This window comes from Oncorhynchus kisutch, linkage group LG8 (assembly GCF_002021735.2).
Source record: "Oncorhynchus kisutch isolate 150728-3 linkage group LG8, Okis_V2, whole genome shotgun sequence".
Taxonomy (NCBI): domain Eukaryota; kingdom Metazoa; phylum Chordata; class Actinopteri; order Salmoniformes; family Salmonidae; genus Oncorhynchus; species Oncorhynchus kisutch.
In genome coordinates this window covers 38,698,377-38,715,415 of record NC_034181.2, presented here as the reverse complement: position 1 = coordinate 38,715,415, position 17,039 = coordinate 38,698,377, and the positions used below count along the sequence as shown (strand labels likewise).

Sequence of the window (17,039 nt, the reverse complement as noted above, 5' to 3'; positions counted from 1 at the left end):
ATCAAGGTATGCAAAGCTCTTAGGGAATATCCCAAAATACTCACTGCTGTAATCGCTGCCAAAGATGATTCTAACATCTATTAACTCAGGGGTGTGAATACTTATGTAAAGGAGATATTTCTGTATTTCATTCTCAATAAATTAGCAAAAATGTCTAAAAACATATCGGGAATTGTGGGCAAATGGGTGAGGAAAAAAAATATTAAATCCATTTTGAATTCAGGCTGTAACACAACAAATGTGGAATAAGTCAAGGCGTATGAATACTTTCTGAAGGCACTGTGTGTTGTAACAGGGCTGTAAAATAAAGTGGTGTCTGTTTCCAGGTAGATCCCACGAAGATGACAGCAAATCTGTCTGTGATCTTACCCTTTTTTTTTACATGATACCATCTTCACTCTTACAGCGTAGGTACGGTGTAAGAAGGCCATAAAATGAAGCTGTTCATATTACCATGTGCATACCAAATACTTTCAAGTTAACTACAGTGCAATTTAAAAATGCGAACATTTCACGATGAAGATAAACACACATCTCAGAGTGAAGCTTATTCATTGAGAATCAACCAGAGGTAAGTAGAAGCACATTGTATTAGAACAGAGGTTTGGAAAGTGTGAGGTGCGCCTCCCCAGGGGGACGCCAGAGAGTTTCAGGGGAGGCGTGAAAGGAAAGCCAAGTCTAACCGTCTTCGGGTCTCTAATAATGAACAAATATTAGGCCTGTTTCTTGCTACAATGGCAGGGAAACACGAGTATACACAAACTATGCATAAATAAAACATTTACACAAGCATATTATCTCCTAACAAGACAGTATCTAAACACTCAAAAGAGCTAGATACAATCTGTACAAAAACAAGCTAAGTTAGAAAATTAAGCTAGCTAGCATACTAACACACAATGCAATAACAATAGTGATTCGTTAGCTTAAATTAACTAGCGTGCCAGCAGAGTGTCGGAGCTAGAATAAACATATAAAAACATAATTCCGATATAAATCACTGCATGTACTTAACTCTCCAGTTTTTGAATTTGGTTTTCAAAGTAAAAGTTTGCAGTAAAACGCTATATATTTGATACGAAATCAACATAATTTTTTGTCTTGCATATAGTGCACAATGTTGCATTAGTATGCACAATTATACTTACATTGTGAGAAAATATCAACAAAAATGTGTATATGTTTTAAAAATGTTTCTACTGTGATGTTTCTACTGTGACCAATTTTCAAAATTATGTTACCCGGAATTGACTCGTTAGTGTTGCTATGAATACACTAAGCTAGCTACTTTTCAATGTCACCAGAGACGTGGACAAAAAAAGCACATTTTTAGGGCGGAGACATCATTATATCCAAATCTCTTGTGTCACCAATGATGTACAAACTCACCACAATCCATAGCCATCCTTCTTTTGATAAAAGGTGGCATCAGCTGTTGATTATCATACCGGAATTAAAAGATTGCTATTTATGAACGTATTAGCCTTCCATTCAAATGAATGGTGTTTAGCCGGCAGTTTGGTTTCTACATAGATATAAATGCAGTTCACTTTTGTTGTGGTGCTAACTTGTATGGTTATATGATTGTACATTAATACAAATGTGTTTCTACTGATTGTTGATTTTCATTAATTGAACTTGAAATGTTCCCACTTTTATTTTGCACGGCAGTAAACTTGAAGGTATTTGATATTTACATAGTAATATGAACAGCTTCATTTTACAGCCCTCTTATTCCGTACCATGTAAGTGTGAAGCTAGTATCACGTAACAACAGGGTAATATCACAGACAGATTTGCTGTGGTCTTTGTGGGATCTATCTGGAATCTACCTGGAAACAGACCCCACTTCATTTTAAAGCCATTACAACATACTTACCTAGTAACTCCAAGAAGATGATGTGGTACATTATGGGCTCCCCAGTGACGCAGCGATCTAAGGCACTGCATCTCAGTGCTAGAGGTGTCACTTCGATTCCAGGCTGTATCACAACCGGCTGTGATTGGGAGTCCCATAGGGCGGCGCACAATTGGCCCAGCCTAGTCCGGGTTTAGGCTTTGCCGGGGTAGGCTGTTATTCTAAATAATAATTTGTTCTTAACTGACTTGCCTAGTTAACTAAAGGTTAAAAAACATGTCTACACAATAATTTGACTAAATCCTAAAGAGTGTTAGTTGACCTGCAAGTATCTGGTATTTACATGTTATTAGCAACGGTTTAATTTTACATCCCTCTTACCGTGTACCTACCCTTCAAGTGTGGAGGTGGTACCATGAAACAACACTTTTCACTTTTCATAAAATAATTATGTTAATTAAACTCTATTATTGCTCACAGAGTGAGTCCATACAACTTATTATGTGTCTTATTAAGTACATTTTTACTCCTGAACTTATTTAGGCTTGCCATCACAAAGAGGTTAAATAATAATTGACTCAAGATATTTCAGATTTTCAATTTTAATTAATTTGTACACATTTCAAAAAATATTATTCCACTTTGACAATATGGGGTATTGTGTATAGGTCAGTTATTACATTTTAAATTCAGAGTGTAACACAACAAACTGTGGAAAAAGTCAAGGGGTGCGAATACTTTCTGAAGGCACTGTACATACCTAGTAACTATAGGAAAATTACTTGGTACATTATGTCTACACAATAATTTGACTAAATCATTAAGAGCATCAATGACCTGCAAGTATCTGTTGTTTGCATGGTATTAGCAATGGCTTCATTTTAAAGCCTTCTTACCTTGTATCTACCCTGTAAGTGAAACAACATGGTAAGATCACAGACATATTTACTGTTGTCTTCATGAGATGGAGTCATCCAATGTGGTGGTATTTCACAAGTAACTACATTGTATCTACTTGGAAACAGACACCGCCCTTTTAATACAAACATTTATGGTAACTGAAGGCAAAGTCCTTAGAAACAAAGTGACTTGAAGGTATAAATGTGGTAAGTGCAAGGTAATAAATAAATATACAGTGGGGAGAACAAGTATTTGATACACTGCTGATTTTGCAGGTTTCCCTACTTACAAAGTATGTAGAGGTCTGTAATTTTGATCATAGGAACACTTCAACTGTGAGAGACAGAATCTAAAACAAAAATCCAGAAAATCAAATTTTTAAGGAATTAATTTGCATTTTATTGCATGACATAAGTATTTGATCACCTACCAACTGGTAAGAATTCCGGCTCTCACAGACCTGTTAGTTTTTCTTTAAGAATCCCTCCTGTTCTCCACTCATTACCTGTATTAACTGCACCTGTTTGAACTCGTTAGCTGTATAAAAGACACCTGTCCACACACTCAATCAAACAGACTCCAACCTCTCCACAATGGCCAAGACCAGAGAGCTGTGTAAGGACATCAGGGATACATTTGTAGACCTGCATAAGGCTGGGATGGGCTACAGGACAATAGGCAAGCAGCTTGGTGAGAAGGTAACAACTGTTGGTGCAATTATTAGAAAATGGAAGAAGTTCAAGATGACGGTCAATCACCCTCAGTCTGTGGCTCCATGCAAGATCTCACCTCGTGGGGCATCAATGATCATGAGGAAGGTGAGGGATCAGCCCAGAACTACACGGCAGGACCTGGTCAATGACCTGAAGAGATCTGGGACCACAGTCTCAAAGAAAACCATTAGTAACACACTACACCGTCATGGATTAAAATCCTGCAGTGCACGCAAGGTCCCCATGCTCAAGCCAGCGCATGTCCAGGCCCGTCTGAAGTTTGCCAATGACCCTCTGGATGATCCAGAGGAGGAATGGGAGAAGGTCATGTGGTCTGATGAGACAAAAATATAGCTTTTTAGTCTAAACTCCACTCGCCATTTTTGGAGGAAGAAGAAGGATGAGTACAACCCCAAGAATACCAACCCAACCGGCTTCCGTCTGGCCTCACTACCATAAAGGCCTGATTGGTTTAGTGTTGCAGAGATGGTTGTCCTTCTGGAAGGTTCTCCCATCTCCACAGAGGAACTCTGGATCTCTGTCAGAGTGACCATCGGGTTCTTGGTCACCTCCCTGACCAAGGCTCTTCTCCCCTGATTGCTCATTTTGGCCAGGCGGCCAGCTCTAGGAAGAGTCTTGATGGGTCCAATCTTCTTCCATTTAAGAATGATGGAGGCCATAGTGTTCTTGGGGACTTTCAATGCTGAATAAATGTGTTGGTACCCTTCCCCAGATCTTTGCCTTGACACAATCCTGTCTCAGAGCTCTACGGATATGTCCTTTGACCTAATGGCTTGATTTTTGCTCTGACATGCACTGTCAACTGTGGGACCTTATATAGGCAGGCGTGTACCTTTCCAAATGATCTCCAATCAATTGAATTTAACACAGGTGGACTCCAATCAAGTTGTGGATACAACTCAAGGATGATCAATGGAAACAGGATTCACCTGAGCTACAGTTTAAGTCGGATGTTTACATACACCTTAGCCAAATACATTTAAACTCAGTTTTTCACAATTCCTGACATTTAATCCTAGTAAAAATTCCCTGTCTCAGGTCAGTTAGGATCACCACTTTATTTTAAGAACGTGAAATGTCAGAATAATAGTAGAGAGAAGGATTTATTTCAGATTGTATTTCTTTCATCACATTCCCAGACATTAAACACCAAGGCCTTTTCACAGTTCTCAACTCTCAGTACTTTCATGCCATGGTACTTCATCCATCTCTCCAAGGCCTTAGCCAGTGTGAATTATATTACATGATCACACTCTCTCTAAATGTATGTTTGTCTCCCTCGATGGGCAAAGGCTGAGCATCACATCCAAAAACCCATGAATCCATGTCTCTGCTCTCGTCTTGTGCGGCCTGAGGCAGGATGACATGCCGATCCGGAGGAGTCGCCAGAAGACTACACGTAAGCGGGAGGAGGAGGTGGACATTGACCTGGACGACCCTGAGATCAACCATTTCCCCTTCCCCTTCCACGAGCTGATGGTGTGGGCCGTGCTGATGAAGAGACAGAAGATGGCGCTGTTCTTCTGGCAGCACGGGGAGGAGGCCATGGCCAAAGCCCTGGTGGCCTGTAAGCTGTGCAAGGCCATGGCCCACGAGGCCTCCGAGAACGACATGGTGGACGACATCTCACAGGAGCTGAACCACAACTCCAGGTACTATAGACCACAAGACACATACACATAGAGCTGAAAAGAAACACACACATGTAATCAGTCAAGCAATCACACATAATCGTTTGTAGAGTTTGCCACACATAGACACATCTGCATACCCACAACTGAACATACCCACATGCACAAGCACACACACACACACACACACACACACACACACACACACACACACACACACACACACACACACACACACACACATCCATACAGCTGTCATAGAAATTCTTACAAAGGGACACTCAAAGTCATTCATAAATTAATCATTGTTTATTTGTCAGGACGCTGTAGAGGTTCCAACCAACTCAATGCACCATAGTGCACATGTCAATCAGGAGCTCTGCCTGGGCAGTCCCAGCAGATGTTTTTACACAAACAAGTTATATTTGCATGATGTAGCATAATTACCTAATCATTACCATTTTGTTTCATTCATATGACCGACCAATACTGGTTCATAACATGTGACAGACCAATACCTCACAAGCTTCTTATCTCTAAGCTGAGACATTGAAACTGATGAATCCTTCATTCCTTCATACTTTCAAAAGAAAGTCTGGGTGTACTGCCAAATTGCAGCTGCTGATAGTCAGGAACCAATATACTCAGTTAGTTAGGAAAGCTAAGGCTAGCTTTTTCAAACAGAAATTTGCTTCCTATAGCACTAATTCCAAAAAGTTTTGGGACTGTAACGGCTTTCTTCCGTCGAAGGAGAGGAGGACCAAAATGCAGCGTGGTTAGAGTTCATGATTTTTAATAAGAAAACTAAACATGAACACAAATACAAAATAACAAATGTGGCAAAACCGAAACAGTCCTATCTGGTGCAGAGAACACAAAGACAGGAAACAATCACCCACCAACCACAACACAAAACAAGCTACCTAAATATGGTTCCCAATCAGAGACAATGACTAACACCTGCCTCTGATTGAGAACCATATCAGGCCAAACATAGAAATAGACAAACTAGACACACGACATAGAATGCCCACCCAGCTCACGTCCTGACCAACACTAAAACAAGGAAAACACACAAGAACTATGGTCAGAACGTGACAGGGACACTGTAAAGTCCATGTAGAATAGGAGCACCTCCTCCCAGCTGCCCACTGCACTGAGGATAGGAAACATTGTCACCACCGATAAATCTACGATAATCAATCATTTCAATAAGCATTTTTCCATGGCTGACCATGCTTTTCACCTGGCAACCTCTCCCTAAATCTGGATCCCTACAAATCAGCTGGGCTAGACAATCTGAACCCTCTCTTTCTAAAATGATCTGCCGATTACTAGCCTAGTCAACTTATCTTTCGTATCGTCTGAGATCCCCAAAGATTGGAAAGCTGCTGCGGTCATCACCCTCTTCAAAGGGGGAGATACCTTAGGCCCAAACTGTTATAGACCTATGTCCATCCTGCCCTGCCTTTCTAAAATCTTCGAAAGCCAAGTAAATAAACAGATCACCGACCATTTCGAATCACATAGTAACCTTCTCCACTGTGCAATCTGGTTTCCAGCTGGTCATGGGTACACCTCAGCCACGCTCAAGGTCCTAAACTATATCATAACCGCCATCGATAAAAGACAGTACTGTGCAGCCTTCTTTATTGACCTGGCCAAGCTTTCAACTCTGTCAATCACCACATTATTATCGGCAGACTCAATAGCCTTGGCTTCTCAAATGAGTGCATCGCCTGGTTCACCAACTACTTCTCAGATAGAGTTCAGTGTGTCAAATCAGAGGGCCTGTGTCCGGACCTCTGGCAGTCTCTATGGGGGTGCCACAGGGGTGCCACAACATGATGCTGCCACCCCCGTGCTTCACGGTTGGGATGTGTTCTTCGGCTTGCAAGCCTCCCCTTTTTTCCTCCAAACATAACGATGGTCATTATGGCCAAACAGTTCAGACCAGAGGACATTTATCCCAAAATTGTGCAGTTGTAAACGGTAGTCTGGTTTTTTCATGGTGGTTTTGGAGCAATGGATTCTTCCTTGCTGAGCGGCCTTTCAGGTTATGTCGATATAGGAGACGCATTCTGTTTTACTGTGGATATAGATACTTTTGTACCTGTTTCCTCCAGCATCTTCACAAGGTCCTTTGCTGTTGTTCTGGGGTTGATTTGCACTTTTCACACCACAGTTCATCTCTAGGAGACAGAATGCGTCTCCTTCCTGAGCGGTATGATGGCTGCGTGGTCCCATGGTGTTTATACTTGCGTACTATTGTTTGTACAGATGAACATGGTACCATCAGGCATTTGAAATTGCTCCCAAGGATTAACCAGACTTGTGGATATCTAGAATTTCTTGGCTTGGCTGATTTCTTTTGATTTTCCCATGATTTCAATCAAAGAGGCACTGAGTTTGAAGGTAGGCCTTGAAATACATCCACAGGTACACCTCCAATTGAATCAAATTATGTCAATTAGCCTATCAGAAGCTTCTAAAGCCATGACATAATTTTCTGGAATTTTCCAAGCTGTTTAAAGGCACAGTCAACATAATGTATGTAAACTTCTGACCCACTGGAATTGTGATACAGTGTATGATAAGTGAAATAATCTATCTGTAATCAATTGTTGAAAAAATGACTCACCGACTTGCCAAAACTATAGTTTGTTAACAAGACATTTGTGGAGTGGTTTAAAAACAAGTTTTAATGACTCCAACCTAAGTGTATGTAAACTTCCGACTTCAACTGTATATCTCCCTCTCTAACTTTAAGCATCAGCTGTCAGAGCAACTTACCGATCACTGTACCTGTACACAGCCAATCTGTAAATAGCACACCCGACTACCTCGTCCCCATATTATTACTTACCCTCTTGCTCTTTCGCACCCCAATATCTCTACTTGCACATCATCATCTGCACATATATCACTCCAGTATTAATGCTAAATTGTAATTATTTTCACCTCTATGGCCTATTTATTGCCTACCTCCTTACTCTTCTACCTTTGCACACACTGTACATATATCTATTTTTATTTTCTTTTGTGTTATTGTACGTTTGTTTATTTGTAACTCTGTGTTGTTGTTTTTGTCGCACCGCTTTGCTTTATCTTGGCCAGGTCGCAGTTGTAAATGAGAACTTGTTCTCAACTGGCCTACCTGGTTAAATAAAGGTGAAATAAACATTTTTTAAAAATGAGGTGATCAGGCCTCACCAGGAAGTCAGAACAGAGGTCAGAGGTCAGTCAGCCCAATTAAGTGAGTGCTTGTTTTCCTGCACATCAGACATTATTTAAAGATATTTCAAACATTTCAAACATGTTGTGTATTAGGTTTACATTGGGGTTTTCAGTACATTTCTTCTAATCAAGAGAATTTACATGTGTGCAACCAAGACTCTGACAATAGAAACGATCATCTGAGTACAGCATCCTTTCTAACCCGTGAAAAAACACCACAAACACACTTCTAAATCAAACAGAATATGAACCACTAATAAATATTCATTAACAAGTGGGTTGTGTGTGAGTACTGGCATGTGTGTGTGGCAAAATTTGTAGGGTAAAAGACAAACAAAATGGCCAGGCCTTGCTTAATTTGGGAGGTCCCTTAATAGCTGGATCAGGGCACTTTTAACTGTTCTCCCAAGGCATTGCCTCATGAAGCCTTTCAAAGGGAGAATCATTGATCAACTTGAAAAACAATCCTTGGTAGCGGACATTCCATCAGTCCTGGAAGAAAGAAAATAAACTATGTTACATTTTAATCCGCCCTAAAATGTTGTGATCATTAATTGAGTTTACTGCATCTTGGGTGGGAAGTCTCAATAAATCATTGTGTATACAGAATTATACTTCAGACACATTTTTACTTCAGACATATCAGATGATACGGTAAAGCTGAGTTGGGCACCTTCTAAAGTAAACACTTCTCTTGTAATCTTAAACTTTTTGACCTGTTGCATTGACATACAATTATGTACAAACTGTCCCTAATTTTCCCACTGTGTTTCTCACAGCCTGTTTGATTTCAGTGTGTATACCTTCAAAAAGCTACTCTATATTATTATTCCCAATCTCTATCTCACTTTCTGCTTCAATATTTATTAAATGTGAATTATTTTGAGATTCTGTGTAATGCTTTGGAGGGATCAATATATATCAACTTGTTGACACTGTCTCAGTCCCCAGTAGATGGCATGCTCTGTCCATAATAAGTCTCTACCTAACACTTTAAACTTGAGTAGATGAATACAGAAAATCATTGGTTCTATTTAACAAGGTATGGGCTTATTTCATAATGCATTACCAGGCTGGAGGAAATCTTCTACTTTTCTCTTTATAGTTTTATTGGTTATGGGAAAGTCAAGTCGCATATAACGCTTTAACCTTATCATACCTCAAATGGCCCATAAACGGACCATTCTGAACATTCCTCAGAATACTTTTTTCACCACTCACGTACGTCTACGTGTGGGTGTGCAGGTTGTATATTATTATTATTTTTCTATTCTTACTTCATCAGATCGTCATAGTATTATACACAATAGTACCCTGCTTCTACATCTTTATGTACATTTGTATTGGTTGTATATACGTATATATATTTATACAGGTTCATTTACATTGACTTACTGAAATCAGTTGCCGTCAATTGTTCGCAGATGATGTGTCTCCTCCTGGGAGGCTCATAGCAAGGGTCTGGTCTGCTTGGGTCCTCGTCCTCTTTTGGTCAGATCGGAATGTGAGGGACATTAAATGCTTCATAAAATGCGCTTCATAAAATGTGACACCAGTTTTCCTCACAGACCCCCACTGGAAAGCTCCTCAGGCAGAATCCATAATCCAGTTCGTGACACAAAATTGCCATGGAAATTCTTACAAAGGGACACTCAAAGTCAATCTTAAATGAATCATTGTTTATTTGTCAGGACGCTGTAGAGGTTCCAACCAACTCAATGCACCATAGTACACATGTCAATCAAGAGCTCTGTCTGGGCAGTCCCAGCAGTTGTCTTATATATGGCTATACACAGACAAGTTACATTTGCATGATTTAGCATAATTCATTAATAATTTCTGTTTTGTTTCATTCATGTGACTGACCAATACTGGTTCACAACATGTGACAGACCAATATCTCACGAGGCTTCTTATCTCTAAGCTGAGACCTTGAAACTGAGATATCTTTCGTTCATTCTCAAAACAAGGTCTGGGGGTACTGTGAAATTGCAGCTGCTGATAGTGAGGATTTGTTCAGCCACTTGCATGAACACAGAAATTGGTTTATAGAACAGCACATAGATAGAACACAGAAAATAGTTATAAGAAAAGCACAAACATTAAAATTCCATAACATACCCATATAAGTGTTCTGAGAGAGATGCTAACAGAGCGTGCGCAGTCTGTTTTCTAGGCTGTGCCTCTTATGGAAAGTTTTCTTCTGAATGATTAAAGTTGAGCAGGGAGTCTGCAATGGAGCAGCATCCACACTCCTCCTCACATCGTGACCTGCTTTAGATAACACACAGATCTCATAGGACCGTCATAGATAAATGCAACTAATAATACCAACACACATACTCTAGCTAATGACACACATGTAGTTTAGCTAATGGCATGTGTGTGGGATGAAAGTATGTGTGTGTGTGTGTTCTTGCTCAATTAAAAATACTGTTATGGAAATGTTGGAAGTTGGTAATAGGAAAGAACTCCCAGGTGCCACACACACACACACATACTGCCATACTCCTCAAAGCCCTGACACCACTCTTTCTGCCAAGTGCAAACCCATTTGGTTTGTATTTTCCGCAGAGATTTTGACCAGCTTGCTGTTGAAGTCTTATCTTAATCCTTTGACTAGTGTGTGTACATAAAGTGTGTGTGTGTGTGTGTGTGTGTGTGTGTGTGTGTGTGTGTGTGTGTGTGTGTGTGTGTGTGTGTGTGTGTGTGTGTGTGCGTGCGTGCGTGCGTGCGTGTGTGTTTGTATATGTGCGTTTCCATGTGTGTAGCAAAACTTTCCATGATATAAGAGGCACAGCCTAGAAAACAGACTGCGAACGCTCTGTTAGCATCTCTCTCAGAACACTTATATGGGTGTGTTATGGAATTTTAATGTTTGTGCTTTAATGTTGGTGCTGTATGATACAACAGGTTACCAAAATATTCAAATCATACCATGGCTATAATTTAACATAATTGCCACTAGAAATATGTTCATTTGCTGGTAGAAATGTGTTCAACATCCACTGAAGTAAATAAAGTTGAAACAAAATAAAGGACAAATGTATTTTAAAAAGCAGCTAGCAGGTTTACTAGATAGCTACAGTAGTTGCTGTGGTATCCAAACAAACAGACTTGCTAGTTTAGCTAATCAAACCATCAGTCCTAGCTTACTATAAAAAATAAAATAAACAATCAACAATACCAATACTGTTTTCAATTCGACTTTCACATTCAAAAGCAGCTCAAACAAATCTTGTAAAAATAAACTATAGCCATTGAATTCTACCGTGCAAATATACTGTGCGTTATAGGGAAATAATGCACGCTCTAGAATGCCCTTCAAGCCAATCAGAAAGGGGTATTTCGCAATGCCATGGTATAACAGTTAATTATGTTTATATGTCAAACTGCAATGTAGCGTAGTTCGTCTCAAACATTCACTGTGTGACATCCTATGTGTGTGTGTTTCAGAGAGTTTGGACAGTTGGCTGTGGAGCTGCTGGACCAGTCATACAAGCAGGACGAGCAGATGGCCATGAAGTTGCTGACCTATGAGCTGAAGAACTGGAGTAATGCCACCTGCCTGCAGCTGGCCGTGGCCGCCAAGCACCGTGACTTCATCGCCCACACCTGCAGCCAGATGCTGCTCACTGACATGTGGATGGGACGCCTGCGCATGCGCAAGAACTCTGGGCTGAAGGTCAGAAGGGCCAGGGGTCACACGGTGCATTGTCTAAATGGGGTTTCAGAGGTTGACCATCTGACTGATTGACTGACAGACATACTTATGGAAGTAGATTTGATTGTAGACTACTGTAGATTTTAATTGAAGGTGAAGCATTACTATACCCAGCTGGAAAAACGTGTTGCAATTACCCTGTTTGACCCACTGGGCATAATGGCTAATGATATCCCATATTTGAGCTGTCGCTTGACCATTCCTAACACTGTTCATCTTGATTTACTCACCTACAGTTACACTGTAAAGGTTTGTGCTATTACTCAGCCCAGGCAAGTAGGTTAGCCAATGAGTTGGCTGAGGTTTGACAGCATACAGCTGCTTAGGTCATGAAAGGGCACAGTCATTTCTTATTTTGAGTAGCTGTGCATGGGGCCGCTGGTTGGTTGTGTGTAGGAAGGATCAAGGATGAATCCAGGTGCAGTATAGAGCTGGTTGGTAAACAGACACATTCATGACCTATAAAGCACCACCACACACACCTCCCTGTCTGGGTTGTATTCACTAGGCACCAGACGGAAGAAAACAGACTGAAACAGGAAGGCAATACCTGAACTTGTCCAATGAGAAACGCTTGTTTTCGTATTTTGTTGCAAAATGTTTTTCTACGGTGTGCACTAATGGATTCGACTCTGGCCTTCTGCCGCAGACCTGAAACAGATATCTCCCTCTACAGTTTAACGACACTTCCCTTTACATTCCACTCCCTAATACCCCTCTCTCACGCCCCTCATCCCCCTCTCTCACGCCCCTCATCCCCCTCTCTCACGCCCCTCATCCCCCTCTCTCACGCCCCTCATCCCCCTTTTGTCTGACTTTAATGTAGTGGAGGTGTTAACAGCTTGATTATATCCTTTATCCCCTGGCTGTGAGTTCTTCTCATTTCTCTGCTACTCTAACCATCTCTAGCTGTCTGGACTAATGCCTCTTTAATTGATTCTCAGATAAGCTCCCTCGTCTCCACTGCATCAAACACGCAAACTATCTCACTGCACGTCAGCCATAGCATTATGCAATTTCACAGTGACGAGCTCCAAAATAATATGGACATGTGGGATACGAATGGTGGTGTCTGCGTGTATGTGTGTATTTGGGAGTGTGTGTGGCGTGGATGTGTGTGTGCTCACCTGTGTCTTTATACATCCACTGGTTCAACAAGACATTTGAGCAACTTTTAATATCAAAGTTGCAAGATGTGAGGGATTTACCATAGTATGGGTATTACCATGGGTATTCATAACATTTGTTTTGGGAAGAATGGAAAGGAACAAGTTTGTCACTTGATCGGCGAAAACACTGACATGCAGTGGACCCACGCAATATGACCATAACTCTCCCAACGTCGTGCCACGTGACAACTTTTGAAGCAGCGCCACTGTATCTGTTTGTGTGTATTTCCCCTCCATGTGTCTAACTCCACCCCCCCCTGCCCAGGTGATCTTGGGCCTGCTGCTGCCTCCGTCCATCCTGAGTCTGGAGTTTAAGAACAAGGATGAGATGTCGTACATGCCTCAGGACCAGGACACCTACCTGCAGGAGAAGGAGGAGGAAGAGCCCGAGCCCGCCAAAGAAAAGGAGGAAGAGGACATGGAGTTCACAGTAAGATCCTACTGTGAGACGCAGTACAACTCCGTGGTGAGAGCACCCACCTCAGCCCTGCCTTCAGACTATACACACGCAGGCTGCGTCTGAAATGGAAGCCTATTAGTATTCCCTACTATATAGGGAATAGGGGGCCATTTCGAACACACCCTTAGCCAGCTCCTGCCCCTCAACTAAACAAAATTCGAAGCACAGTTGCCCCTGCCCAGCTTTTCATGGTCAGATATATTTTCAACCCCCCCCCCCCCCCCCCACCACCCCCAGATCTGTGGTAAGGGGCGACTTCTTTGTCCAGCTTAAAGTACACACACTTTAGTCTCTCTCTCTCTCTAGTTTTTCTCAATTGCTAAAACACAATTTCTGAAACCTTGCTCCAAACCTCATCTTCAAGCACTATTTACATAACCTCTGACTCCTCTCGCAAAATGAAACATTCGCCTCAAAACAGTTTTACCTGTGTTCAGAATCAAACACTGCTCTCAAATCATAAACAAGGTGATCAAAATGATATACACTCTCAAGCAGTCAGTAAACAATACACCTGAAAAATAGAAAACACATTCTCAGGGAGAAGTTCTTTTTTAATCAACAAAAAAAAATAATATTTTTCCGTCATTGTCTTTTGATGAACGAAAACATGTTCTATCATAGTAGCTCAAAATTGATCAGAAATTACGACTCTGCTTTGCTCTTTGCAATTTTGTTTTTTGTTCTTCCTCCTCCTTGTACCCCTATTTTTTACAGTACTGTACCCTGCAGCAATCAGTACTGTTAATAATTGGAAAGCACAATGTTCAGGGCCATACAATTTGTCCATTGTACAGTATACAGCCTACAATGCATTGTACTACAGTATACAATACTAAAAGGGACAAAAATCAAAGGAGTAAACATGTGATCAATGTGCTTCTTCTTGTCATTGGGCTGGGTCAGGCCAGAGCACTTTGTCAACATCACAAGCAATATTGTCCCTCCTGAGGCAACGGGGGAAGAAGCCTCTTGTGTGCCGTATCCAGCCCTGACATGATTCCTCACCTATATCACCACAGGCTAAATCCATGGCTTGCAGCAGATTTACTCTGATGTAGGGTTGTCTATCATACACTTTACATCTCCAAGAGGAGAAAAACTCCTCAATCGGATTCAGGAAAGGCGAGTATGGAGGGAGGTACAAGTTCATAAACTGCCCATTGATGTTAAACCATTCCCTTACCTGAGCAGCTCGGTGGAAACTGACATTGTCCCACACTATCACATAGGTGGGAATGGGATTCTCATTTAGCTCTTGACCTTGCTGCTCTTGAACCTGCTGCTCAAATAAAATATCTCTTAGATTGGCAATACATCTTAGAAGGTGCTGGGTGTTACATGGCCCGAGTGTAACATGGTGATGTAGAACACCATGGTTGCTGATAGCAGCACAGATTGTGACATTGCCACCTCGTTGACCAGGGACTTCAACAATGGCCCACTGTCCAATCATGTTTTGGCCTCTCCTTCTCCTCTTTGTTAGATTGAAGCCTGCTTCATCAACAAAGATTAACTCATGGGGTCTGTCCAAGGATTCCAAGTCAAATATTGTCTGTGTAGAAATACAACATACTGTATGTCGGATTTTGTAAGTCGTACAGAGACAGTGCTATACTGTAGAGTACAATTAGGCTTCTGATTCACATACATTGTATGTACTGAAGAGTAATTTCATTCACATAGTATGTGTTAGTACTGTAGACAATCTGGATTACAGTAAATGTTTCTGAATGTACACTTACTTGCACATACTGAGCTCACAGTTCTTTCACCCTTGGTGAGTTTTGCTCAAAAGGTACTCTGTATACTTGTTTCCTTCGCATCCTGTTACGATGGAGGACACGGTCAATTGTGGAAATGCTCACACTGTCGAATCCCTGGAAGTGTGTGTTGTCTTGTATCACTCGTTCCTGAGTCGTATTGCATTATCTTGAAGGACCAACTATAACGGCCTCTTGCTCCTGAGTGAATATAGCTGTCCTTCCACCTGCATGTGGCAGCCTTGCAATTCTACAAAAAGTAGTTGTGCAGTTACAAAACATATTCATGCAGTACAATACATACAGTGATTAACTTTACAAAGGTCTATTGAAACAGCTGCATATAGTGTAGTACAGTAAATTTACAATTACAAAAATACAGTAGTATCCTGTACCTGTTCTCTTCTCTGAATGTCCTTACTATGGTGGACACAGAAAATCGGCTCAAATGGGTTTGCACTCTAAGTCCCGCTTCCCTCATTGTCAGTCCATGGACAAGAACATAACTATAACTATAACTGTTGGTCTATAACTGTTGCTCGAATTTCATCAGATATTTCCACTCTTTGTCTTCCTCTTCGTCCTCCTCTTCCTCTTTCTTGCCCTCCTCGTCGCCCACCTCGCATACACACTCGTCCTCTCACATTGTTTCTTCTATCCATTCTCAGACTTTCTCCTTCCCAACTTCAACAACCTGTTTGCTCTCTGAACTGGCTTATATTGGTTGTGTCGCATCATTTGAAACAGGTTAAATCAATTATGAGTGGTTGTGTTCAATCAATGACATATGTTCTCTATTTGCATTTGATTGTTGCCACTTGTGTTTACCAGTATGGATGACATGTGCATTCGAGTGCAGAATGTGTTTTGAGAATGAGAATGTGTTTAGAGTTTTGCTGAAAAGTCTAAGTGATACCTACAAATTGTGTTTTACCATGTGAAATGGTTTAAGGTATTGACAACAGACTGCATAATTAGCTAAATGAGTCCAGGCAACTGAGAACTTTGTTCAGCCAATGGGTTTTAGTGTTTCAGAAATTGAGAAAAACTGTAACAAACACACTCCATTATTATTGTCCCTACACACTGATCCAAGCCTAGTCCCTACCCTATTACGGCCAACCAGAGGGGCAGTAAGAACAGCTCTGCCCTGCCCCCAAACCTACCTGTTGTCCCGCTTCTCATTTCCTGTGGTCGCAGCCGAAGACGTGGTTGTGGAGTTGTAACGTCTCAGTCTGTTTTGCCGGCCTAGGCTCGTTGTGTATGTCTCTCTCTCTCTCTCTCTGTGTCCCTCTCCCTTTCCCCCTCTCTTTTGCTTTCCCTCCCTCTCTGTCTCTCTTTCCCTTCCCCCCTTCTCTCTCTCTCCCTGTTCCTTTCACTCTCTTTGTCTTTTCCCCTCTCTCGCTCCCCTATCTCGCTCCCTCTCTCCCATTCCTAGCCAAGGTCTTACTAGAGGTACAGTACCATATGCGACTGCTGCCCCTCATTTTCACCAGTGGCGCTGGCAACCGCGCATCAACTTGCATGCTGCTAAGAGAGAGTGTCGCTCATCTGATTTACGGC

The 17,039-nt window shown here is 41.5% G+C and overlaps 1 protein-coding gene across 2 annotated transcripts in view; it reads left to right on the top strand.

Annotated features, from left to right (window-relative positions):
• Positions 1-17,039, top strand: part of trpm3 (transient receptor potential cation channel, subfamily M, member 3) — a 211,583-nt gene that overhangs the window by 160,846 nt on the left and 33,698 nt on the right. The window contains exons 15-17 of one of the 2 annotated variants that reach the window (XM_031830291.1): positions 4,852-5,144; positions 11,817-12,045; positions 13,519-13,683. In XM_031830291.1, the coding sequence (XP_031686151.1) occupies positions 4,852-5,144; positions 11,817-12,045; positions 13,519-13,683 (687 nt within the window). Of the gene's footprint in view, positions 1-4,851; positions 5,145-11,816; positions 12,046-13,518; positions 13,720-17,039 lie in introns of both variants that reach the window. The other variant, XM_031830293.1, reaches the window with a different exon arrangement.